Source organism: Emydura macquarii, unplaced genomic scaffold (genome assembly GCF_026122565.2).
Source record: "Emydura macquarii macquarii isolate MOO-44397 ecotype Brisbane River unplaced genomic scaffold, CSIRO-AGI_Emac_v2 contig_1363, whole genome shotgun sequence".
Taxonomy (NCBI): Eukaryota; Metazoa; Chordata; order Testudines; family Chelidae; genus Emydura; species Emydura macquarii.
Genome location: NW_027131500.1, coordinates 19,433,790 through 19,461,369, shown reverse-complemented (window position 1 = coordinate 19,461,369; position 27,580 = coordinate 19,433,790). Strand labels below are relative to the sequence as shown.

Sequence of the window (27,580 nt, the reverse complement as noted above, 5' to 3'; positions counted from 1 at the left end):
TTCACAATGTTCTATCAAAAACTGCATTTTTTTAAAAATTAGACAAATTTCAAAAGGTTAGAGTTGAAAGTGTCCCTTTAAAAGTGAGATATTCATTTATTTTCAATGAAGCTTTAACCTAAAATTTAATATTTACAGTGTTTCAGATATTTTGCTTTTAAATATGTCTTTTGAAGAAGAAATTTGAAAATGCTACTTATTTTTCCCAACTTTCTTTCTTTTATACCTTGAGTACTATAGGTTACTGTAGGCAATAAAACTTGATGCATAGCAACTGAACAAAATTATTGCAATTATATGTATAAAACTTCCTACATTGTAGATGTAACACTTTAGGCAAGAGTCTTATACCAAAGTGCAACTGTTTTTAGCTGCAAGAAGTGTTTAAAAAGGATACTGCCAAGTCTAGTACTTTTAGTGATAGTATTCAACACAAGACTGTGTTTCTTCTAAAATCTTTTAGAAAGCATTAAATAATATCCTTACGTTGTCAACAGACTTATTTTCATTAAAAAGACCAAAACCTAAAAATTCTCTGAAACAGAAGGCTCTAGGAACTGGCAATTCTCTCACCACTAGTTCACAGCTTTGAATATCAAAGACAGGTTGGCAGCAACTAAATGTTGTTAATATCCAACTAGTGGTACAAGTGGCCATAGCAAAGTTTTTAATGGACAAGTACATATACACAATATGAAAACCACCCTCACAACTGTCTTTGTTAACAGTATCAGCTGGGAAGTCAAGAATTGAATGGTCAGGATCAATTGCACATACTTTCGCCCCTATGTGAAATTACTTCAGAACAGGTCTGAGCTCACTGACAAAATAATATAAACTAGCTTGCCCTTCTGCTGCCTGTCACTTGCATGTTCTGTAAATAGATTAAAGACTTGCCTCTCTAGGGTTATTAATTAATCACCTTTCCTGAATACTATGTTCTCTTTCAAATATTACAAATGTCTCAGTAATGCAGTGGTGGGCTGTAACACTAAGATATGATTTATAGCCTCCAAATCTAATCCAGAAGAGCTTTAGCACCATAAGAATGGTTTAAAAAAGCTTTGTAAGATGACTTATGTATGATTCTGATAAGTGATAAAGACAAAATATAATTAAACAAGATAGTCATTTGGTCCTGAACGTCTTGACAATGCCCTTTAAAATATAACTGTAAAATATTCACTATAAAGGTCCACACAGATATGTACTTTCAAACCTTACTATCCAAATTTTAGGAACAAGTTTTTCTAATAGAAAAAAAATTGTCTTTAAACTCAGTTTCATGAATAGTATAATCTCTGGCAATGCTCAGTGGCTCACATTCTTGAAGCAAAGCACATTAACATCATGCTTTTCTGCCTCCTCCTTCATGGTTTTATTATTCAGTGACAGAGTAATTTAACAGTAATAAGGAGAAAACAATAGTGCTCTAAAAATCTAAAAATTTCATTCTCGAAGAAAAATCCTGTAGAATGACCTCTATATATAAGCTTGTCATTAGTTCTTAGAGTCAAACAAGGGTCTTTCAGAAAAACTGGCTCAACGAAGTATCTTCAGAGCTCTTGAACTCAATGAATATATAATAAAATAACCACCTGCATGTCTAACCTATTCATGAATTATACATGCTCAATAAAGTCAAACAGTTAACAGCTGCAGCTGGTTTCCTGGGATCGTTTAAAAAAAAAAAACGACAAAACCCTAATAGAAACAAAATTTATTGTAAAACAACAAGGTGAAATAGCAATGACTTTAGCTGAGTTCCTGCTCTGCAGTTCTATACAGAGCATAAAGCTCTCAGAAAAGCCAAAACAAAATGATAGCATAATTATGCAGATGTTGCCTCATTAAAATCGCTTTCTCTTGATAATTTCTGGTTTCCAGCTGACAGGATGAGTTTCTTCAGACTGAAAAAAAAAAAAGAAAATAAAGAATGAAATTCCAATAAAATTATTTTTAACTGTAAACTAAGCTATAGTTTCTGGTTTCAAAGATTGGTTACACAATATATACTGTATATTTCATATGTACACAATATTTATATATTTATAATATGGAACAGCTTATATATTTGCTTTAGTTACAATTTTACTTTAGAATACTCACTGGCTTCATATACACGTTAATTTTGTTTTCCCTCCCTCTCCCACTATTGGAACTCCTGGACAAGTCTTTTTTTAAATTTTTTGGGTGACAGAACAAGATCATGAGAGGTAATGGCAGGTTAAGAAAAATGTTCTGGTGATCAGGGTACAGGACTGGGAGTCAGCAGAGTTGGGCTCTACTCTCAGTTCTGCCACTGACATGCCAGGGGAGATTGGCCATGTTTTTCAACCTCTGTGCCTCATTTACCCAATCTGTAAATGGGTAAAACACTCACCTACCTCCAAGAGAAATTAAGGCACTAATTCATTATTTGTGAAGTATTCTTAAAATCCTCAGATGGAGGGCACGTGTAAGTGCAAATATTATATAACCCTATTTGTATCTATTATTATTTGTATTATAGTAGCACCTAGTGGACTAGAAAGCCCAAAAGGTATTATTAGATTCCATGTATTACACACTCATTATACAGAGCGACTATACAGTAACTGATCCCATTCCTCGATGTACTCAGTTTTTAACGAAGTGTAGTACTTTGAAAATAAGCTGCCTACACTAGATTCCAATCTGCTTGTCTTACGAACTATTATATAGGGATCACATAAAAAAGAGTAATATACTCCTTTTAAATGGCATCTTTTTTAGTCTTGAAGATTACAACCAGGCACATCATTACATTAGCCTCAATTTGCAATGTGCACTCTTTTTGAAATGAGATATCCTCAGATTACATCACAAGGAGAGTTATGTATTTGAATAGATGGACATCCTTTAGACTGGCTTGTTATACTGCAATTAACAGGTAATCACTAGTACAGAAGCTAGCCACTGTCCTCCATATATTATTACACACACCATTATTTTCCCCTCTGCAATCTTAACCTGAATAAAACAGTTACGCAGAAAACCTGACTGTTAATGTAATGCTTTATATTAATTTTGTCTTGAAACTGTGGACTTCAGGAAAATGCATTTAAGACACTTCAACATACTGCAGTATCATCTTCTCTGTACACTTTTATGGTTTTATCAGCTTCAGCAGTGAGCAATCTGCTTTCCGACTGGTCAAATGCACACGCAAATATTCCTGATTCACTGTCCAAAGAACCAGGCTGTACAGCTGCATGTACTCTCTGGAAATTATACCCAGTTCTCCAGTCCCAAAGATGCATTGTGCCATTATCAGCTGAAAAACAGAGATAAAAATCCATTATCCATTAATTGAATGGATACAATCTATCCATTTCTGTCACCCTTTCTGCAAGAGTAGTACTTTGAACTTCTGACTAATGCATCAGGAAATCTACTGATTTGAACAGGGTAGCCAAAACATTCAATTAGAATAGTTTACTGCACCTCAACAATTGGCTTCCTTGTTCCCTTCCTGTTGAAGAAGGAGGGTTGTAGCTTCCTCTGGAATTCATCTAAGTTTGGCTTGAATCAGCTATAGAGTTGATGCACAGCATCATGAGGTGCTTGCAGCTAAGTCTGTCTGGGGACAGACAGATGGTGCTGGAATCTTGAACTCCAATTCCCCACATGGTAGCATATGGCATTACTGATGGGATGGCATTTTTATATTAAATTATGAATTAAGTAAAAATATGACTGGATTTATGATCCTGCATAAGCTTGAAGTTCTTTCAGTTTAAACTAGAGTCAATATCACTGCCAGTAGTGACAGTTAAAGGGTAGTTTCATGGATCCGAGATCCATGTTTGGAAAGACCCAATATCAATGCAGTGTTTCAGTTATGATGAATGTGTCATGTAGCCAAACCAGAGCTTTATTTGTTCACAAATGCCAGCCAGATAAGGAATCCAGACATTTCAGAAAGTGTCTTTTCTAAGATAAGACTTTAAACATTAACGTATCTTATTTTAGCATCAATTTATTTGAAGATGCAGCAGGTTGCATACAAATTTTCAATAAAATCTGTTTCTGTAAGGTCCCAATTTTTTAAAAAAGTCTTTAAAATTTAGTTCTGACTAAAACAACATTTTTAATCTGTGGAAAGAAACCACTACTTTTTCTATAAGTCTCAGCTATTTCAAAAGGGCTGCCTGCAGAATAAGAGCAGCCCAGTTTTACACTAACACCAGCACAAATGCCCCCACAAGGTGCTTGTATAACTTATCCCTCAAAATCATGTAGAATTAAATAAAAAGAACCCATTTTTAAAAAGTTTCTACCCACACTATATGCATAATTCCTTAAGGCTACAAACTATTATTTATGGTGACAAATACAGACTTAATTTATATTTAAAAACAAGAAAACCAACTTATTTATATTTAAAACAATCAGACTAAACAGACTCAGACTTGATTAGTTATTTAACAGCCTTCAACCAAAGTACTTCAGTTTTTACTCCAAATCTTTAGCCTAATGCTTAGCACTACACCAAATGTGACAATATCTAACATTCAGGTGTTTAAATAAAGTATGATTCTCCTCTGAAAAGTGACTTATATCTCAATGACTTCCAGAGCAAACATGCTCCGTTTACAAATAAAAGAATGTTTGTTACTAACAGCCTTTCTGCTAACTCATCTTGGAGCCTGAAGAGAAAGATGCATTTTCTGGCTCAGGCATGATTCTGTGGACCAAGTTCTACCTTGGTTACAAGTGTACAACAGGTTTGCCCAAGTGGAACCAAAGGCAGAATTTGCCCATGCCACTGTAACTTGGTTAATAATTCTGTGAGTAGTGCATAAACTAGAACAGAATCTTAGTTCACTCTCCCAGAGCTGTGCTGGTACTTCAAAGCTACCAGGAGTAAAAAGAAAGAAGCAAAAAGAAAGTTGGTCTTGTAATTAAGGCACTGGACTGGGATTCTGCAAATCTGGGTTTAATTCCCTGCTCTGCCTCTGGATCCATATGTGATCCTGGGCAAGATGATAATCAGTTCTCTGTCTGCAAATTGAAGATAATACTTTCCCTCGCCCACCCTATGTCTGTCTCATCTATTTAGATTGTTAGCCATTTAAAATCAGACACCCCCTCTCACTATGTTTGTACAGGATCTAGAAGAACAAGGCCCTGACTTCAGTTGATACCTCTAAGAGCTACCCTGATTAATTATTTTCGTCACTAAATAGACATGACTGAGTACATACATATACAAACCTATAGCTTTGATATACTGGCTTTGATAGCACTTATTTTATCAAAATTATTTATACTATTGCACTTGATTATCCTTGTTATTAAAAAAAAAGTCACCATCAATTTGAGCTGATCAAGGTTCTAAATAAATGAGCTACAACCAGATTTAGTTAGGAAATATTCAGCATTTCACTAAATATATACTATTTGTAAAATTTGCAGGGAGGTAGTTTCAAAAGAGATTTGATGCATGGAGAAATAAGTAGTGGAATTTTAACACAGCAGTGTGGTTACTTTCTTCAGTTTAAAATTTATGCATACATAAATATATTGAGTAAGCCAGACTTTGATAACTAAGCTGAGCCAAGTTAAGCAGATTCTAAGTATATTCATTAAGGGACAATTCCTGCCTATTCAGCTTTCATTATCACCATGATATCAAAGAACATATGCAGAGTGCTTTCAGGAAGCAGATCCAGTGTACTTCTGCTGCATATGAAGTGGGGAGTTAGGATCTGGAGGGATTTGCAGGGGTGCAAGTATATTGTGTTTGCAGAGCTCTGCTCCATGTCTGCTCCCTGTTCATTACCATGCAGCAAGCAGGAAGGAGTGAGGCAGAAGTAAGCCAGGACGATCTACCACTATGTGGATTCATCCAATCCAACTCACACCTATAGGCAGCACATTAAGGAGGCAGTGGATGCTTCAGGCTCAGAATGCAGTAGGATCCACAGGGTGATCTGCAGCCACTCCCCAGTGGAAGAGAAGACAGGGACTCCCCTTCTCGCTCTCCAGGGGCTACCTAGCTGCATTTTTCGCTAAGGATTTAGGCCTAAATGCATACACACACAAAAATCAAAACATTTCATTTTACCTCCTGATACCAACACTCCATCGGAATTCACAGCCAATGTGTTGATAATAGCATTATGACCAGAAAGGTTTTGAATGAAGTTTCCATCTGGGAATTTCCATTGTTTAATGTTATCTGGAGAACCAGATGCAAATGTATAACTGGAACAAGATTAGCACAGTAAAGTAAAGGAAAGTTAAAAAAATAGTTAAATCAAGCAAGGCATATCATTTTATTAGTAATTCATTTCAGTGTAGCACCTCACTCCTAAAGTTGCAATTATATATAGCAGATGCTGAATGTTATTTCCTAAATCACTTTATCACTAAATCACTGTTTTTCTGAAATAGCCAGTTTATAAAAACAATCTTTAATATTTATACATTACTTTCTTATAATGCAAATGTTAATTATGTAATTCTGCTATGTTTCATTACTTTTTAAAAATTTTATTAATTTGATTACATAAGCACACAAATCTTACGGAAGGTATTTTTGTTTGTGTTGTTTTCAGGTATGCATTAATGGTGTAATAAAGATAATAAAAGTTTCAAAAAAAAATAGTAATTCTCACAACACCACATGAACATTAGCTTTTAGAGTACCCAAATTTAAATTGGCTTGCATTTTTATTTTGAGAATACTCATGCACAGCAGTACCATTAGAAAAAGTAACAGCCACAGCATTTTCAAAAGATACTGGATAAGTACACTTTCGCAGATTTTCTTGTTTAGAATATTAAAGACCAAGAAAAACTGCCAAGATGGTCTTCTAAATCTATATGACAATATGTAAGGCACCCCTCTACAGAGGGACAGTTAACGTCCAAAAACTAATTTGGAACAGCTGAGTCACCTTTAAATAACTTAATTCCTTCCTTTTAAAATGAGCCTTCACATATTTGATCTGTGCAGCAAAGTAGAAATGCATCTTAGCATATTTTTAATCAGGCATCCTTGAAGCAGTTCACTGACTTTAACAGAAATTGCCATACCAGAACAGGGGTTACTGGTCAATTAATCCAGTTTTTTTTTTCTCCCAATAGGGGCTAATGCCAGATAAGGGATAGTACAGATTAAGTAAATTTAGAGTTTGTGAAAGGTGTGCAACTGAGTAGGCCTTGTGATGACAGTTTTCTATCCCACAAAACACATACAAATATAAGCTTTTCTAGGTGTGAGATTGTAGTTCAGTCTATTGTGTTCAATACATCCTTAGCTTCTCTGCTCAGACAGCTAATAATGATAACAACTGGTAGCATTGCAAAATGTTCAGTGCAGAGTTGGACTGGAACCAATTCACTTCACACAGATTTTGAAGTTTTGCAGTGAGGAGACTGAAATTAAAAGGAGTCAGATGCAGCCATATCATAATCATGTGTTCTCCTTTTCTGTATCATTAATAAGTTATCCTAAGAATCTTCATTCAAACTATGTTTCAATGCATAAATCACTTCTAACTGAGGGGGGCTAGGAAAAAGTTTTCTAATGGGCAGATTATTCCATAACTGCCTATTACAGGGCTTTTTTGCACCTGCCTTAGAAGTATCTGGTACTGGCAAATGCGGAGACAGAATACTGAACTTGATGGACCATCACCATGGTATGAACTCTGGGCTTGTGTACAAAAGAAAATTTGCAAATCCTTCCCATTATTTTCTTATAAAGATTCAGCTAGATCAGTATTAGCAATATTGGGAGTTCTAGTGCCACTGGTCTTGAGCACAGTCATCTAACCATGGTGCTTAAGAATCTACATTAGAATTCCGCAACAATGCTAAAACCAGTGGAACTGAACCAGTGCTATTAACGAGTGCTTCAGACACCTTAATTGCAATGATTTCCTGTTGTGTACCTATTTCTGAAATCTTCATTTGCTACACTGGGCAGTACATGTAAAACTAATGTTCTACAACATATCTAATGTTAGCTTGCTTCTCCTCTCACTTGTTACAAACTGTGAAGGGATGAAGGAACGAGGAAAACTTACTGCCTTGGATGCAGTACAACTGCTCTTACAGATTTCTTATGATTTGTCAAAGTGACACGAGTTTTTCCAGCCACTAAGTCCCACAGTCGTATTGTGGTATCATGGCTTCCTGTGATTAAAAAATAAATTAAAAAATGACAAAAACAGTATACTATAAACACTACCAACTTTTGTTTGGAGAACCAAATCTGATAGACCTTTTATCCCAAAAATCCTTGGCAAACATACAGTGATACAGTGATCTTTAGTAACTACTGATATACAACCACCTCTGAAATAAAACATATTGGCTTGTAACAGTCTACAGCAACATTATATAAGTTTAAGAGAAAGAATGAAGATTATTTTGTCTAGTTTGAAACTAGAAAGGAAGGCAAGTTGTCATCATGCAACTAAGTTGGATTTTGACCATATATGGCTTTTGACATACTGCGGCCGATCCCATCATTTTTAAACTTTACTATACAATTTGAAATTTTTCCATTTAATTTTTTTCTATTTCTTCTTCTTATGGACATGAAAAGAACCACTCAGATATCATTTTATATATTTAATGGGGAAAAAGGTTAAGAATATTTAAGCCCAAGAAGAGTGCAGAAATGCAGAAAGTAAAGTTTTCACTGAATAACATATGCCTAATTTATATAAAGTATGTATTAATAGGCCAACTAGTAATTGAAAAAGCTATATATGTTCAATGTTACTATCAGAACCTTTACTTCTGCATTACCTGACTTGTATTTACACACTTACCCCATTTTTGCATTAATGTTGCAGTTTTTGTATTATTTATTATTTGTATTACATTAGCTCCAAACAGACCAGAGCACTGTACAAACAAAACAATATATTGTCCTTGTTTGCCTCCAACATCTTACAAATTGATTTAATACAAGACACAACAAACTGGAAAACCAAATGCAATGAATTGGGATTGATTGATGAAGGTAAGTGATATGAACATGTTACTTATACAGACAAGCTAAATGCACAATTAGCTGAGTAATTCAATTTGGGAAACAAAATATACCATACCTGTAATAATCTGTGGTTCCGCAGCTTGGCACTTCACTGTTGCAACTGCGTTTGTGTGTCCTGCTAATGTATGCACACTGGCTTTCGTCCTCACATCCCAAATCTATGACAGCACAGTAATTTCAAGTAGTCAAGAAAACATGTGTTCATCATCTTTTAGGTCTTATTATTTTTAGGTCTTATTGATTGCATGGATTACATGCCACAATCCTGACAGATGAAACTATCATACTCATGCTATAAACTTGACTTATAAATTCATCACAGAATTGTGCAAGCTGGAGAAAAAACATGGAAAAGCTGAATTCTAAGGACTCAGGACAACTTTATTTAAAGCCAGTCCCCATGAAGCTGTACTACTGTCTAAGGCCAAGAAACTGTAACGACTAAAGGCTCTTACCTGCCTAAATGATATTTCTTAGTGGCCTCAGATGTAAGAAAAATATAAAACATGTTTTCCTGAGGCTCCACTAGCTTTCTATACACTGCTGAGCACAACACAAGGAGTCAATATTAATCTATAAAGACCAACATGATTTGGATCCTGATTACCAAAACAATCCCTTTCTCCATGAGCCATTGCAGGACTCGAGATTTAAATATCTGGAAACTGGAGGCAGAGTGCTCTCGGTGGAGGCTCTCAATACTGAAATTTGCTCCTTTAGTGATCTGTCAGAGCCCAAGCATGTAGACCTTCAACTTGCGGTTTTCACCCAGGCTTTTGTCTGATCAGGGCAGGGACTTATTGCAATAAGTGAAGGTACAAAAGGTATGGCATTTTTTGAAAAGGAGTCCATGTAGATAATACAACTTGCCTATTTACATATTAAACTTGGTGTGCTTACACATTTTTTAATTATAAAAGTGGACATGTAGCAAAGTTATAGCTCACTGTTTTACTTACTCGTGCAGTTGAATCTCTGCTACATGTTACCAGCACATCTATTGTTGGGTGCAAGTCCAAACCATAGACTGCACTTAGGTGACCATGGTAATGTCTAATAACCTAGATGGATAACAGACTTTAGTTAACTGGATATTTAAAAGGACAATCTTTCATTCATTGTGCTTTGATCAAAAAAGTCTAAACTTACCTTATTATATTCAAGATCCCAGCACTTCACCTGTTTGTCTTCTCCACAAGAGAAGAGGTATGGACTTCTTCCACTTACTATCACCCCTCGTACTGTACTAATGTGCCCCGTCAAAGACAACTTTAATTTGCCACTAGCAAGGTCCCAGATCTGTATTGATAGATATAAACATTTCTAAGTTAACCAGATAACAAAGCATTACAGAGTTACACCCTAGGCAAATGTGTGATGCATAATTAAGGCCAACAGGTTTAAGACCTAAATTAGCATATAGACTTTTAACTGATTAGCATCATAGGGTCTAGAGGGTTCAATATTAATGCTAATCCTAACTTTGGAATGCTGGGTGAATCAGATCTCAGACAGGAAATAATCCTCCAGAACAGGATGAGTTGCCAGGTAGTGAAAGAAAACATGTTTGATAGCTGATTGTTCTGTGTATGACAATCAAGAAACCATTTCCAACAGCTGAAAACATATTGAAGAAGCAAGTGATAAAGAAAAGTTAAACTGGAACTATAATTCACCCATCCTTCCCTCCACCCCTTACCTTTATAGTTCTGTCAGCAGAGCCAGTAACAAACCACTGATTTCCTGGTTCAACTGCAATACATCTCACCCATCCCAGGTGACCACTGATAACCTTTAGAAATAATAAAAAAAGCCTTCTGAATCAAAATAAATGTACATTTGTCGACACAATTGTTGTAACTCTAATTTTGAATTTCCATCACTATTAGCCCAAGAAATATAATGCCTCACAATGAAATCAGAGAGATCTAAAATTAGATTTGGAAAAGAAACTTAAAATATTGACTGAAATAGAAGCAAAATTTTCAGATTAATAAAAATACTGGACACTTAAATGTCAAAATATGAGAAACTGGATAGGTCAAGGGATTTGTAGTGGGAGAGAGACCTTCACATATAAGTTATTGATTCAAATCTATAATAGGTCAGAAATGACTAGATCACCATTTAAACTCCTCAGTGCAAAGACCATCTCTTGGCTGCATCTCTTCTATATTCCCATACAGTTGTACATGAACTGCCAGTATTCATCCAACAACAATTACAGAAAGACGTACTATGAGATGGCTGACCAGTCATATCTGTGAAGTAAATCTGGCAGTTTCAATCCAGTTCTCCTCAGACAGGTGTGTCCACATAAAAAATAAAATCTATCACCACTGTAATCAGCCAGCAATCTTGTTTGGTTGCTGCACCAACTAATGAGCTGATACTGACAAACTATCATCCCATTCCTAAAGTTGGCTCCTTCAGTTGTGGGGTGAGGCAAAATGACAAAGAAATTGTGGATAAACTTGCATTACCTTTACCCAGGTTCTAGCTGTTCTATAAATAGCAGGAACTTCAGTTTCCAGGACAATCAATCTAGGACCTTACTGTAACACTAAAACTCAGTTTAAAAATAAATCTAGTAAAATGATAAGCTAAATGAACATGAAAGGAAAAAAAATAATTGAAAGGCTATCTTTATTTGCATTTCCATAAACCTAGCTTTAGGCCATGTCTTCTAAAGAATTTTTTTTTATTAAATTACATTATAGTAGTATCTGCAAGAAACACATATATAGTTTTAGCATACATCTTATATAATAGACAGGACTTGACTCTGGTCCACTAAGGCTTGATGGCTCAAAGTGGCCTTAAAATGGCTAGACATCACCAGTGGACAATTCCTCATGTATATGAAAAACCTTCTGCCAGTGGAAAGCTGGTGGAGCTGGCTCTGTTGCCACACCCCCTCCCCACATAACGGGAGAATGTGGGCATGTCAGAGGCATTCTAGAGATAGGCATGGGAAGAAGTATGGTGAAGTGGAGCTCCACTACACCTGATCCTCCTGTTGCTCTAATTTCTGCTAGGGCTGGGCAGCACTAGATCAAGGACTCACATTCTATTTCCTGTGGCTATCTCACCCCACTACATCAGAAAACAGCTCAGATGTAGTGGAGAATCAAGGCCAGCGTGCTAACCAAACTGAACCCAATCAAGGCTCCCTTGTACACATGGGTTCAATGCACCTGGTGATGCAATCTTGCTCTCTTTTTGGATTGTATCAGCCAGTTCAGGGCCCTCTGACTGAACAGGTGCTGCAGGCAGACTATGGTAATGAGCCTTCCACCAGGCAATTTTTCTATTGCCAAAAAGAATTCATATAATGAATCTAACACATCATCCTTCAGTTGTCTACAACAATTCTCTCTCTAAAATCCTGTTTTACTTATTAAACTGATCCCATGAAGTAGTCACTATTCACTTGTGTTTCTTTTTTTGAATCTGTTGAACCAAATTAAAATTTGCCTCTTAATTTTTATAACTGAATTGCTGTAGAGCTATAATCTTACATCATACTCTTACACATTCCTTTGGGCTTAACTGTTTTTCAAAAAGACTTCACTTTAGATTAATCTTAGGTTTTGTGGATAATAAATCTTCAGTAAATATTTATAGAATGTCAAGTGTACACAAAAAGGCACTATGCCGTAGATGAATTATGCTAACAAGATAAGATACACCTCTGGTAACTCAGCATTAAAGAGATTTTCCAGTCTCAACCGATTAAGTTTGGTCTTCCTTCAGTAACCAGATCATTTTTCTGAGCAAGGTTGAAAACTACTTGAATTTCATATTAGGTAAACATTTCTTTTAAATAATGTGTATATCTAAAGAGAGAGTTTCATTGTTTTCAGTTTGTTTTTTCTACCATATACTTTTAGGACTTTTTCCCCACATACCTATTTTCCCACATCATACTCATCACCCACGCTACTGAACACTTTGTGAAATAACTGGGAAATACAAATTAGTAGGAGTGAAGTTCTGGAACAGCCTTCCAAGGCGAGCAGTGGAGGCAAAAAACCTAGCTGGCTTCAAGACTGAGCTTAGTAAATTTAGGGAGGGGATGTTATGATAGGATAGCCTAATTTGGCAATTAAGTAATCTTTGAATGCTAGAGGTAAATATGCCAGTGGCTTGTGATGGAATATTTGATGGGGATATTTGAGTTACTACAGAGAATTCTTTCTTGGGTGTCTGGCTGGTGAGTCTTGCCCACATGCTCAGGGTTTAGTTGATTGCCATATTTTGTGTCGGGAAGGAATTTTCCCCAGGGCAGATAGGCAGAGGCCCCGGGGTTTTTTTGCCTTCCTCTGCAGCATGGGGCTCGGGTCATTTGCTGGTGGATTCTCTGTACCTTGAAGTCTTTAAACCATTACTTGAGGACTCCAATAACTCATTCATAGGTTAGGGGTCTATTACAGGAGTGGATGGGTGAGGTTGTGTGACCTGCGTTGTGCAGGAGATCAGACTAGATGATCATAATGGTCCCTTCTGACCTTAAAGTCTATGAGTATCATCTGAGAGACTTAAATTAAGCTAACAATTAACATGAATGCAATATTGAGATTGAGTTCATGCACATACGAAACAAGCAGTTCGAAGTGAAGTGATAATTCAATAGTGTTCAGACAGTATTTGCATTATTAGGTAAAACTGGCCAGATTTATTAAAAAATTCTCCAATATTGTTTGTATTATTTGTTTGCATTATTGTTCGTTTGTATTATTGCATTATTTCATTATGATCTGTTAACACTATTAGAGCAGCAACTGCAGGGATGCCTACTTGAAATCGAGTCAATTTTTTAAAATTAGTTAAAATAATTTCAGATATTACATCTGTCCTGAAGTCACTCTACCACTGGGTGCACTTTTACAATCTCATTCTCATTTTAAAAAAAAGTTTCTCTCACCACTGTTAAAGTAAAAGACCCACACAAACAAAAGAGGAAAACAGCTAATTATACACAATGTGCTGTCAAATGTACACAGAAAACAAAATGAAACTAAAACCCAGAAAAATATTTTATTCTAATTTCTTTTTTCAGGTGATACTACAATAGGCAGGAAGTAACACATGCATTTCAGACAGAGGCTTGATTTTTAAGTTGACTGTTTAATTCCTTTTTGGGTTATGATAAATAAAATATTAAATTATGTGCATCAATATATCTAGAGAAAATGTAATTCTCCTTTTTATTTTGAGGCATGTTCGTAACAGAAGTTTTCAACTTACTCTGTACAATTTCCATGGCGGATGCCATTGAGGTTTGGGCATTGTTGGAGCTTTCTTGGCCATCAATGCAGAATTTTTGTTTCCACCTGCTTCCATGATGGCCTATAAATTGAATAGAAGGTTACAATTACATCCTATGACAAACACTCTCCACTCAACTCTGGAATTTCTTGCACCCCTTTTAAAGCCTTGAGGATGCTTTCTCCTCTCGGGGCCTCACACTTCGATCAGCCTCTTTCCATCAAGATGACTACATAGGACCCCTTGCATAGAGCTTATTGCTGAATCAGAACCCAACTTGGTAAAAGATTACTACACCAATATTAGAAGTGTTATGCATTATAAGAATCTCACCATGGACAAACCAGGAGGCTGTGAACGCTCAGGAATCCCAGCATGTCTGTAAATATCACCCACACCAGCGGCAGTACGATTTGCATCTAACCTGGAGAGAGAAAAAATTCTGAACAATGAATAGGAAACATTTGAAAATAATACGCCTTATTTAAAGGTTAAATTAATATCTATAAAACATTCAAAATATTTTTATTCAAGAATCTTCTTTTCTGTGCAGACGAACTCTGCCCAGCTTGGGCTCTCCATCCACCTAACATCGGATCTGAGATCAGCTGTGAGAATTACAGTGGGGATTCTTACAAACTGGTGATGAGAGGAGGAACAACCACAGCCTAAGGGGTTTGCAAGCACACAGGCAGGAGTGGAATTCGTATAAAGAGGCCCCACACATTAATTTGCACAAAGTCAGCACTGTCTATCCCTAATACCAATGCTGACAGAGTAATCTGACATCAGGAGGCATTACTGTCACAAACATTCACCATTTCCTCCCCAATTCCAGCTTCTGAGATTTTATTCCACTCCAGACAACAAGAGATCAAAAATAATTTCCCCAGCTCTAGGTATCTGATGCCACAGATGCAGCCACCAGGCAGACAATTTTCTTATTCAGTGTCAGTAATTAAATTAAAGGTACATCATCACTTGGAATCTAGTACATTTTTTAATAAAAAGTAGTTTTAGGTTCTATATTGGCATTATGAGTCTCCCTGACAATTTTTTTTTGCTTTTACCACCACATTTCCCTTTAAGAAATCCTTTTAAATTTTGTTTAAGTGTTTTTCTCTGGTGCTGTGTGAAAAAACCAAAACTGAAACTGAAAAAACTGAAACTGGCAAAATACAAAGTGCTGTCAAACACAATTCAATCTGTTTATTTTTTTATCAGGGAAATTCCAGCCTTCATCACTTAACTTTTACCAACAATAGGTAACAAAAACTTCAGAGAGCTGTGATTTTTAAGTGGAAAATATTCCGTTAAAGATATACTAAGTTTGAGGCCCACATCTGACTATCACATGCTTTGATTGCCAGAAGGAAGATTGAAAGTTATCAAGGATTTCTGTACAGCATATCATGAAAGAAGTTGTTCTTACGAACAATTAAGTCTCATGGAAAGTTAATAGATACCAGCTATGAAAAATAAAACTATTTTGTCTTAGATAGGATACCCTATATTATTACTATTAGCTATGGTGTGAAAGTTAAATAATGTGTGAAGACAAACAATAAAACTGGAAATAGTAATAGTATTTGTTGAATGTGAATAATATGTGAAATGTACAGAACACAGAATATATAAAGACTGTGAATCTGCATGAGAATTGAGGCCAAAAGAGAAAGAAATTACAAATCAGACCCAGAATCAGGTGAGTAGGAATTGTAATGATTGCAAAATAACACAGTACACTTTTTTGTGTATGAAAAGAACAACACTGCTTATCGTGCTGGATGAAGACTCACAGGTTGCAGAAAAAGAGAGCATTTTGACTGAGATGTAATCAGTTACTGCAAGCAAAAAAAATTTAGCTCAGCATTAAGACTGAAAGACTGCCTTCTAATTTAGTGTCTCCCCAAACACAAAAAAAAAAAAAAACAAACCCCAAATAAATAATAATCTTGAGAATGCTGTCCTTTCTCAAAAAACTCACAAGCATCAAAAAAGTTTTGCTATTCCAAGTAAAGGTTCTACTTAAGGAAAAGTAAAATACATGCAAATGTTGTTACAGTGATCCACACTCTTCCTCAGAGTACTACTTTGGGATTCTGTGACAACTTTGCTCATCCATCCAAACAAATTAATGTAACAACAAAAAAATTAAATTCTTAATCTTAAAAAACCTGTCTGGATGGAAGGCTAAGAATACCATAACCTGATTGCTGTGTAGCACTACTAGAGCAAAATTACTATTGGGTGAGATTAATCTGTGCATGAGCATATTTTCTAATGATTTGGTGTTTAATTGCAAAATGCAATCTTAATTTGTAATTTCCAGGCTAATGTTTGTATTTTTATTTATTGATATAAAAAGAAAAGTAGATCGTTTTTTGTTTTTGTCTAAATAAAGATTCTTTCATCGTTAAATCCAGGTTATATTTTTTACCTTGGTTTTAGGTTATAAAAAATGTTTAAGAAAATAACTTAGCAGTACCTGGACTGAGAAGGAGGAAGTGCCACAGCTAAGGACTGAGCAGCTGATTCACTGGGCATTCTCTGGATCTTAGTATCTGCTGTCAGAGCCACACCTTGTAAAAGAAAATATAAAAAGAGCAAACAAATCTGATCAGAAATCCACTAGTATTTTTGTATTTGATCTTTTACATATAACTGAATTATTCTGATAACAAATACATCTTTGTCATTCATTAACACAGCTGACAGATAAGAAAGGTTATTATTCATTTTGGTCCAAATCCTTTGCGCTGTGACTCCACACCGTTCAGAGGCACATACAGAGCTTGAACAGCAATGGAAATGTTGTACTTCTATTACAAGAGATAAAAAATGCCTACATAGAGACAGTGCACACACCCCTCCCCTAAGCACCATGGAATGGTGAACCAACATGGGTGGAGACTGTTTTGGGATAAGTTGCAGAAGAGACAGCCAGCAAACCCATGACTATGTAAGCCTACTGGCTGACACTTTGACAGGGGTAGTATAGGAATCATGAAAGAATCAGACCTCCATAAGCTGTAATACTGGGTCCTGGGAGTGAGATTCCATCCCCTTCCCTTAAGGCATTATCTGCTCAAAATGTTTTTACTTTGGTTTTGCACAAGGCTAGAGAATTTATTCCACATCTCCTAACCAATGTTTTAAGTACTGGTCACTAAGGTAGCACTCGGATTAAATTTATTTTTCTTATAACAAAACGACAATTTCAATTTCTCCTACAGCATATATTTTGCTAAAGAAATTACACTTTTCCAATTCTATTAACAGTAAAGACAGCCCACTTTATGAAACATTCCATCCAACCTGTAAAAATATATGGGGCCTGATCCTGCAGATCTGATTCAAGCAAAACTCCCACTACTCAAGTCAGTATAGTTGAGGCCTCCCGTAGATGCCTAAAGTAAAATATATACGAGAGCTACTGCCTATCTACTTTTCCAAAACTTTCTTCTCATATAGCCAACCAGAAGAGTTTCATTAACACCCAAATGAAAACATCCTTATTAAAATCTGTTTACCAATATAACTCACAGTTGAAGCTAAACCTATCAGACGGTTGTCTAGATTATCAACAAACTCTGAACTTCCTGATTTTTTAAAATAATTTTTACGTCATTTGTTTATGAAAAGTGTGTGTATGTATATATGTTTATATAAAATTTTACTCACCAGGACCAGGTGGATATGGATGTGTACCTGTTATCAAATATTCAAGTTCTTGTCCTAGACAGTAAGAATATTTTTCTTAATTATTGCTTTTTGTTGTAAACACTAAAATAAAGTGATGAATTACAAAAAACCATAGCAGGGCAGCAACCAAGGAAAATGGCAGTCACATCTAAATTATAACACTACAGTATCCGAGTGCTCCCCATTTCTCTTCATTTCCTCTATGTAAGTAAGATATCTGGTAATGATAAAAAAAGCACCATTCTTTGAAATGCTGATGCTACAGCTTTCCGACCTGGCTTTAGCAAACTTTAGTCACGCACAAAAAGACAAAATAGTATATTTTCATACAGATAAAGATGCATTAGAGAAGCTCAGGCAGCAAAAAAAGGGATTCTGTTACACAATAAGTATATGTTCCACACAGAATATATGTGAATTTTAGAGAAGAGTTAATCAAGTTATTAAGCTAAGACAATGGAATTTAAATGAGATTGGAGAAGGGAAAAAAAGGAAGGCAAATATAAATTCTTTTTTCCTTCTCTTTTTAAGAGAGTCCGCAGCATACTAGCCTCTCTCACCGTCTCTCACTTTTTCAAGCAACATCTTTTGAAAAGAAAATCTCAACTACAGCATGAAGATGTTAGGCATTCTTGAGAGAAGAGCAATTTATCACAGTAGAAGGGATCAACCAGAAGTTTAAAAATCTCAAGGAACATTTCATGTGCCACTAGAAGAGTTTTACTAGAAAGGAAAAAAAGATTCCTCCTTCAATGAGTAATTCATGCTTAAATATAGGCTATTTTCAATCTATTTTTGATACCTACATATCTGAAGGGAGTTGAAAAAGTTTTATATCACTCAAACTCTTGGCACATACTTTACCACCAACATTTGTGCAAACTAGAAAAACGCTGTAAGTCTTGGTCTCTCTGTCACCTACATGAAACACCCTTTATGTTACTGAATCATATTATTTGTATAGCATTGTAGCATACACTCTGTTCTGATAAACACCTTCCCTGTTCCAAACAGCTTACGTTATACGGCCATTAGCCAGGAAAATACAGGACAATGAAAATCAGAGTTTTCCTTCCAAATAGTTCCATTAGGATATATCATAGCGATTTTGAGATTTAATTTTTTAAAGACACACTAACCTTGATTTGCAGAATACTGTTTATGTCCATACGGATCCCCTGTATTCGGAGAACCCTTCTCTCGAAAATTTTCTTTCAGAATAGGCATGTGCAGCACAGAAGCATAATCTGTGCGAAGCTTGACTGACATTTTTAATTTGTGGCTGTTTAAGAAAACAACAAAATATATTAAATGTTGATCTTGTAATCTATTATTCATTTAAAATATGTTTTTATAAAGAATTTGTAAAGCATACCTTTAGCTATGCTAATATGTTCCTTTGACTACCACCAGATAGTGTATGTTCAAACTCTTGAACAAAACTGCTATCTGACTTGGATGACAATTAGAGCTAGTCAGAAATTTTCCAATGAAACAGTTTTGTTGAACCTGAAATGTCTTGCAAAAGCAAACTAGATTTGATTAACTTTTGTAGAATTGCAGGCAGGGTTCTTATGGAAAGCTGCCTGGTTACCCACCAGCTCACCTGGCAGCTGCTGGAAACCCTGGGCTTCCACAGTCTGCAGCTCCATGGCAGTTGCGCCATGTAGCCTGTCCCAGGGCCAGCAACCCAAGCTTTCAGGGTCCACAGCTTCATGCCCCAAAGGTGGGGCAAAGCCACTATCTCACCTCCACCATAGCAAGGCTGCCAAAGTCCTCGCCACAGAGCTGAGAGACTCACAGCCCTGTAAGCACCAGATCTAGCCAGGCTCGCTCTCAGAGCATAGGCTCCTGGCTCCACAGCAAGAAAGTTGTAAACTCTGGCAGCCTTGGGCTTGAGTCAAGATTTCCAGGCTCCCTGCTATGGAGCTGGGAGCCTGGAGGTCCTGGTACTGGCTTCCACCCTCGGTTGATCTGGGGCAGCCCCACTATGAAGACTTCCCTGGGGCCAGGAACCCCAAAGCTTCCAGACTCTCAAGCAAGCTGGCTCAGTGTGCTGCCAATTCCCAAGCTGGCCTAGGACTGTGGAAGCCTTGAGGTCCCTGGCCCCAGGGCAGTTTTCATGGTGGGGCAGTCCCAGAGCTGTAGACCCTAGAAGCCCCAGCAGCTGCTGATTGAAACTGACAGCACTACTAAACATCTATTTTAGAAAGCAGCTGCCTGTCCCCAAGATCATATTTTCTTCCAGAAATACCATGTGTGGGTGTTTCCAAAACTAATTATTTGGGGGGAATTTCCAGTTTATAATGAATTCTGAATTGGACCAAATCCAAACATTTTTAAGCTAAACCAAATTTGAAGTGAACTGGAAATCCTAAGTTTCAGCCAGCTCTAGAAACAGACACAAAGTAGTGCCTGTCTCACATTAACATTTTTAGACATACTGATAATTTTAAGAGAGCTGTACTTACCTTACATCATCTAATGGTATAGGCTTTGCATTATCAGCCACAAACATATCATGGGTTCTCTTCAAAGATCTGAACACTAGCGTGTGCACAGAATGTTTCTGCACTTCCTGCAGAGGAGATATGTTTAATTATACATTTGGCAATAATTTAATGAAAAACCCGAAAACAGCAATGAAAATTAAAGTAGTGATTCTTGCCTTCCACATGTAAGAAATTGACTCTATTTAGTCAGCTACAGTACACAGTTGTGCTTCAGTGCTAAAAACTACACTTGGTGTGAGATAGTTTCATTTCCCCATCCCCAAACACAAATCAATACTTAAATATTTCTCCCTTTCATGGGGTACTGTCATGATCAAAAATAGCAGGCCAAAACTTTGATCAACCTTATGTGTTTCCAGCAATAGACATATAGGTGAATATGATGAAGACATGAACAGAAAAACCATGCTTGCCAGCAAGTGAGTGAGAGAGCTGGACTCCCTGTAAGTTTTATTTTATTGCCTCAATAAAAAAAGAGGATAAACAAGCAAAAAATAGATTTATAAAGTGCTATACACATTATGCCACTTTTGTGAATGCCTCTGCTCAGAAAACTGTATAGTAGTGTGTTATTCAGGGCTCAAAACCAGCAGCACTTGTTTTCATTTAATTGATCAAATAGTTTTGTTTCAAAAGAAAAGGTCAAGAACACCAGCTATGAACAAGAACTCACAAGCAGATTAATGAAATGTTAATGATAATTCTAATATCCAATATTGGTTTTTCACCACAACTATATAAGCATTTTCTCCTCCTCCACCTTAAAGACCCAGGAAGAAGGCCAGGAGTACTAGATAGGAATCAAGTCAGAACAACATTAGGAATGTATTCGTGACTTGCTTAGTGCCATCTAAACTGTGTGTCTCTTTCATAAACACTTTAGAAACGTGTGTTTTTTAAGTGCCATGTAAACAGCAATGGCATATTAGCAACTAAAGCATATATTAGCTTATTTTACTAACGGGAATTGAGTGCCAATTAAAAACAGAAACAAGAATTACAATAGATTCCATAATCTAATCAAAGGACCATGGATGAGTCAGGAAACTATAGTTCTATTCCTAGCTCACTCACTGACCTGACGTTTAGCATGGGACAAATTACCATCTCTCTCCCTCTTTCTCTTAAGTGCCCCAAATGTAAAATGGGGACTGGCAACACTCTTCACTTTGAATAATGGGTTTAGTTGTCACCACCTAACCTCAAAATATATAGCAGAACTAGGAGCACAGAGATGGATGGACAGAATTGACTAGAAGCACGTAGAGACTGCAAAGTCTGGGACAGTTTAGTTTAGAAAGGGGGAACCACAATATAAGTAGACTTGGCAGGATTAGATTTTTATTGGTAAATATCGGTAAGCCTGGGTTTTGTCCTATCCACAGAAACTGACAGAAAAATACTTCTGTCCCTAATCAAAAGTTACAAATAGGCAAAATAAGAAAAATGCTGCTTGAGAACTTAAAGAGTGTGATTTAAGGATACTTACTTTCTGTATTTTGATATGTGATATTGACAATTTGCGTTTGAACAGTTATCAAGCTTTAACTTTTTGAATCAACATATACTGTCATTAAATAATTATTGTATGACCCTCCACCCATTATTTCCTGTGAAAAATTAAAAATAGATATCAAGATATAAAAAAAGCCTACACATGAAAATAGATATCTATCAAAAGGATAAATCAAAAATCCGAATCTGCCAAGCCTAAATATAAACACACAACATAATGAACCAGATGATCTGCTGGTCTGATCCAGCACTGAAATTCCTGTTTGAGGATAATGATACTTCCTTTTGTAAAGAACTCTGAGATCGATGGCAGCTAATACTTATTGTGGGATGAGGTGACCTACGTGCAGTCAGTTGGGTGGCTTTCTGTCCAGTTACACCTGCAAGACCTCGGTATAAACACTGCACCATAAATCTTTACTACTTGTCAAATCCATTGGTAATGTCAACAGAGGCCCAGGACCGGAGAGACCCGCAGGCAGCCCCTCTCCCGGAAAGTCGCACGGGGGGGCTCGCATTGCTGCCGAGGAACAGGGGCGGCGACACCTTCCCCAAGGGATGAGCGGGTCCCTGGTTTCACACGAGAATGTTTCCTGCCGCCACTCGCCGGCGACCGCGGCCCCGGAGGCTCCTTCGCCTCCTACAGACGCTGCCCTGGGGCGAGGGGGCGAACTGCACCGACCGCGCCCCGTCGCTCGCGCCCGCTTCACCCGGGGCCGCGCTGCGGGGAGGGGAGGGGCGAGGCTGCCGGGGGCAGCAGGCTCGGTCCCACGGGGGATGCGGGGACCCAGCCCCGCCCCGCCCCCACGCACAGGCCTGCGGCTCAGCCCCGCGGGGGGCACAGGGCGAACGGGCGAGGGGCGGGGCTAACGGCAGCCTCGGGGACAGGCTGGGATCTCAACCGCCCCCACCCCCAATTCTCCGGGCCGGGCGCTCCTCGCTTCGGCAGCGACAAGCCCCTCACGCGGGGGTCGCTGGGGGGCCCCCGAGAGCCCCACCCACAGGGGCGGGGCGGGGCGATGCCGCTCTCTCACCTCCACCATGGTGCCCGCTGACCCCCGCCGCGCGCCCCCTGTTCCGACCGATCCGCTATGGAGAGACTTCCGGCCTCCCCGGAAGTGACGCGAAGCGCTCACCAAGCCGCATGCGCGAGGGTTGAGAAACGGGGGCGCGAGGGGAGGGAGCTAGCGGCGCAGCGACCCAGCTAGTGTCCGGGGGGAGGATCGCGATGCTTAGTTGAGCTGCCGGTTCGATTCCCCGCGCCGGGTGGGGCCCAGCCAGCTGCAAAATACACCCGCAGCTACGGAGAGGGTGTGGCAGCCGCGTCCCTGATTTGGGGCGACTCGTCGCAGCACCTGCCGGGGGGGCGACGAACCGGCGCGTCCTGCTCTGCCCTGTTGGGTGGTAGAGCTTGCGGGAGAGGCGCCCCCGTCTCCTTCGCACCTCAGCCAGCCCTCCGGCCAATGGGCCAGCGCACTTCCCGACCCCTGCCAGCCGGCCCGGAGGGGAGTCCTGTGAGCGGAAGGGGGCCTGCTCCCCCAAAGCTCTAGCCCCAGGGCCCTCAAACGGGGGGACGAGCTGTGAGCCCTGGCCAGGTGGGGGAGCACGGGGGAAGGGGGCGAGCGGTGACGCGCACATACTGCCTCACTATCATCCCCCCCCCCCCCCGTTCCTCCAGGTCCCTCGGAGGCTCCCAGCATCCAGGCCACTTTCCCCACCTGGGCTGTGCTCTGTGGCCAGCATCAGGAGCTGCTGCTCTCCCCTCAGGTGGGGAAAGTGGCCTGGATGCAGGGTAGGGCCAGAGAGCCTGGGTGTCTTTGCTCCCTCCTGCCCCCAGAGGTGGGCAGAGGAGCAGCGTTCCAGGGTGAGCCAGCTGCAATACCCAGCTGCTGGTGCACATAGGTCAGTTTCCCCAGATGGGTGCAGGGGGGCACCCCTGGGGGTTGGGGTAATGGGGGGGAGCCCATGGGGAACCAAGGGGTCGCACTCAGAGGCTTGCTGTGTGAAAGGGTCACCAATACAAAAAGTTTGAGAGCCACTCAAGGTGCACACTTATCTCGTGTGATTGAAGATCTTAAGGGGAGCAATGGTTTGCAAACACGTTGACAGTTTTTACAGACCACTTCAAAACCGGTTGAGTGGCAGCTTTAATTTAATATCAGATAATCGGATCAAAGTCTGACCCTTACCCCCAGTCCACTCACCGTTGAGTAAGACTATTGCTGGATTCTCCCCACCACACACATGCTTTCTTTTACCCAAAAATGGCTTAACCATTTGAGCTGAAACTTTAAAACATACACACACTCAGAGACTAGACTTTGAACATTTCAGCCAGATGGTAAAAGATTAATAAAGTTATAAACAACTGAAAAAGGCTGTTTAGAAGATACATGCTTAGAAGGTTTTAACTTTAACAACAGATACTGCAACATGTTTTGGACAAGGTTATGTTGTGTCATGTCTATTCTTTGGGAATTACTTGATGATGAATATATCTAGCTGTGTGATGGCACAGATGTTTTGTATAAACAATTGTTGCATGGAGCTATTAACCATTGGAACATAGCAACTGCAATTACAGATACTGAACAGAAGAGAGCAACAGTTAGCTTTCTAAAAGATACAGAGATCAGAATCTTCTGCAAAGCATGTTTATAATTCCAAAATGAGAAATGTCTCTGTAGTATTGGTTTCTGTGTTTAGGTTTGATTGTATAAATCTTCATCCAACTTTCTAATTTTATTGTAGAATGCAGAGAAATATTTTAGTAGAATTTTTTCTAATGAATAGGAGTTGTTGTATCACAGGATCACAGTAAGCAATTTTTAAAGGAAAACTGCACTATTACGTAACGTACGTGATACTCTATTCATTACACCTAACAACACTAAATTCACTTAAGAGGGCCTGATTTTCATGAAGGAAGCCCTGAAGTCCAGGCATATGTTTCAGCTACCTTTGGACATACAATACCAAGATTATATGTGCAAATCAGCAGTTACAAATATTAATTAAGTGCACACATCTGGGTTGTTATCTGGCCTTAAATACTGGAGGTCAGTCCCTCCCAGATACAATATAATAAAGTATTTCTATCATGTATGTGAGTCCTGAACTGAGATTAAAATGGGATGAGCATTGGTGTACAGAGTACTTCCCATTTCTTCACAGCATCCTTACTTAAGCAAATGAAGATCCTCTCTGCCACAGCACTGGACTAGCCAAGAAAGATAATTTTTGGTAATTTCACTTTTCTTTCAGATGGGGATAACTTGAGATATAATGGCCATCTTGACAACCATAGGATTCTTCCAGATGTCTCCTGATTCAGCACACATTGATTCTCCTTTTATGGATGGGGTATGGAGGTAAGGTGTATGTGTATGTATGCATGCAGATTATGCCCTGGTCATGAATGAACCACTACCTTCTCGGTTTTGAGGTCAGGGTGCAGTTTTCATGTCAAGGTAAAGGATCTATTTTGATAGTTTGTCCTTTGGATCTAGTGGATCCTGCTGGAGTTTCAGAGGGCTCTGCTGGGGTTTCAGAGGGAAAGATGACCATCTTGCTTACAAACCATGGTAGTAGAGCCATGTCTGGTGAGTACAAACAAAATCTTATAAGCAGGGTGGTTACTCAGATCTGGAGATGTTGGCAGATATGTCAGTTATAATAGATGGTTCAGATCTGTGTCTCTTGGCTGGTGAAGGCCAGCAGGGAGTTGCATAGGTCTTTATTGGAGATGATTCTTAATATCTTTCTGTGGGAGGGCAAGATACTAGCTTCTCTTAAAGAAGACATTTTTAGAATGTTGCTCAAGACATACTCTCTTTTCTCTGACAATCTATCCATTTATTGCCCTGTCTTTAATCTTCCTTTCATGAAAAGATTATCAAGAAGATTCTAGTGAGGCAACTCCAGCAATAACTGGAGTCCTCAGTCTCTTTGCCCTGACAGTTTGTTTTAGATGTGGGTGTAATATGAAAACTATGATACTTGTATTGGCTGATGGTTTTCTGGCAATTAATGAGGATTAGGACCCATGCTAATTCTTTTAGACCTGGCAGATTCTTTTGAGGTGTTTGACCATGAAGCATTATTGACTTGCCTATGGACCTAACAGAGATAGTCACTCAAGTGGCTCCATTTCTTTTTTCCCCTTTCAGATCTCAGAGAGTAGTATTAGGCAACTGCTTTTCATCCCTGGGATCTGTCTGCAGAGTTTTCTTCTCTAGATACATAGGGCTAGGATTGATGGGTGCGCTGCAGGTGGCCCTCAGCTATCTACCTCCACACTTACATCAGTTGAAGATGTGTATTGTTTAAAACTGGATTTTTTTGGAGGGGATCTCAGTCATACAGAATTGTGGTGTATGTGAGGAGCGCTAGGGAGAGAGATGTTTGGTTGGTTGATTTATTTATTTATTTTAAAGGTGGAAGGTGGTTTAAAGGCAGTTCTCTAACAATACACAAAGTACCATGGTGTATTAGTATCCTTGATATCTTTCACAAACGTTACCACGGCTTTGTTTCTTTATTTTTTTAAAAGGAAGCCTTTATTTGAAACTCATAGAGTATTTGTTTTTCTCCAGACAAAGAATCCACATAATCCACACAAAAAAGATGTCAGCTATAGCCATATATGGGGGAAAAATTATAATGGCCATGTTTTATTTTATTCAGATGTATTATTTATTCAGATATCACCATGGTCATTCTTGACACTTTACAGGTAAATAAAAAGACTAGCCCCCCTACCCTGAGGAATTTACAGTCACAGCCTATTTGCCAAAATCTTAGGAATTGAAATTCCTGCTACAAGGAGGTTCCACAGCATGATAGCATTCCAGTGAAAATATGTGTCTGGTGACCCAGGAAGAAGTACCATGCAAACATGGTGATAGAGGTGCACATTTCCAAAAGGGCAAAGTTTGTCCCTCTAGTTTTAACAGACCAGCCTCTATGGTAACTCCATTTGTTCCAGCAAATTTACACTAAGGTTGAATTTGGTCTCAGATCTTTTTTTTAAATAAAATCAGTTCACTGGTGGTTATTACAGGCCAGAGTCTTGACTCTTGTTTTCTATAATATGCAGGAATCTGTTTTATTTTCTGCAAACCAGTTACAGTTGGAATTTTGGAAATTCTAATTGCAGAAAAAAGTATTTATTAATCATTATTTAGAACAGGTTATAATCATTTGCACACATTCTGCAATGCTGTTTACAAGACTGATGCAAACAGTTAAGTGTGTCCCACACATTTAAGTACCTGCTTACTCCCAAAGTAAGGTGACAACATTATACTTGGTTTGAGTCTCATTTACAAGAAATCTTTGTAACAAATATTTGCTACCAGTAAAAACAACAGTTTGAGGGGATCAGAGATTAGTATCTGCCTACACTATTGTTTTCATAGTCAATATATTCTTACAACACTGTTTAAAAAGACATTTCTAAATCACTTGCTAAGCAACAGTAGTCTTTTTTTTCAAATTTAATTCAGTAAACACTATGGCTTATCTGTGGCCTGTG

The 27,580-nt window shown here is 38.4% G+C and overlaps 1 protein-coding gene across 2 annotated transcripts; it reads right to left on the bottom strand.

The window, feature by feature from the left end:
* Nucleotides 1–1,705: 1,705 nt before the first annotated feature.
* PLRG1 (pleiotropic regulator 1) lies at nucleotides 1,706–23,210 on the bottom strand. 2 transcript variants are annotated; one of them, XM_067551863.1, is made up of 15 exons: nucleotides 23,079–23,210; nucleotides 20,488–20,594; nucleotides 19,156–19,298; nucleotides 17,996–18,049; nucleotides 16,800–16,893; nucleotides 14,645–14,735; nucleotides 14,291–14,392; nucleotides 10,740–10,832; nucleotides 10,190–10,339; nucleotides 10,000–10,101; nucleotides 9,096–9,198; nucleotides 8,061–8,169; nucleotides 6,092–6,231; nucleotides 3,102–3,295; nucleotides 1,706–1,910 (listed from the first exon to the last, which is right to left on the bottom strand). In XM_067551863.1, the coding sequence occupies exons 1-15, from the start codon at nucleotides 23,085–23,087 to the stop codon at nucleotides 1,851–1,853; spliced, it is 1,551 nt and encodes a 516-aa protein (XP_067407964.1). In that variant the 5' UTR covers nucleotides 23,088–23,210; the 3' UTR covers nucleotides 1,706–1,850. The 2 variants fall into 2 exon arrangements, with proteins under 2 accessions (XP_067407964.1, XP_067407965.1); XM_067551864.1 differs by lacking the exon at nucleotides 23,079–23,210 and adding an exon at nucleotides 22,389–22,606.
* Nucleotides 23,211–27,580: the final 4,370 nt, after the last annotated feature.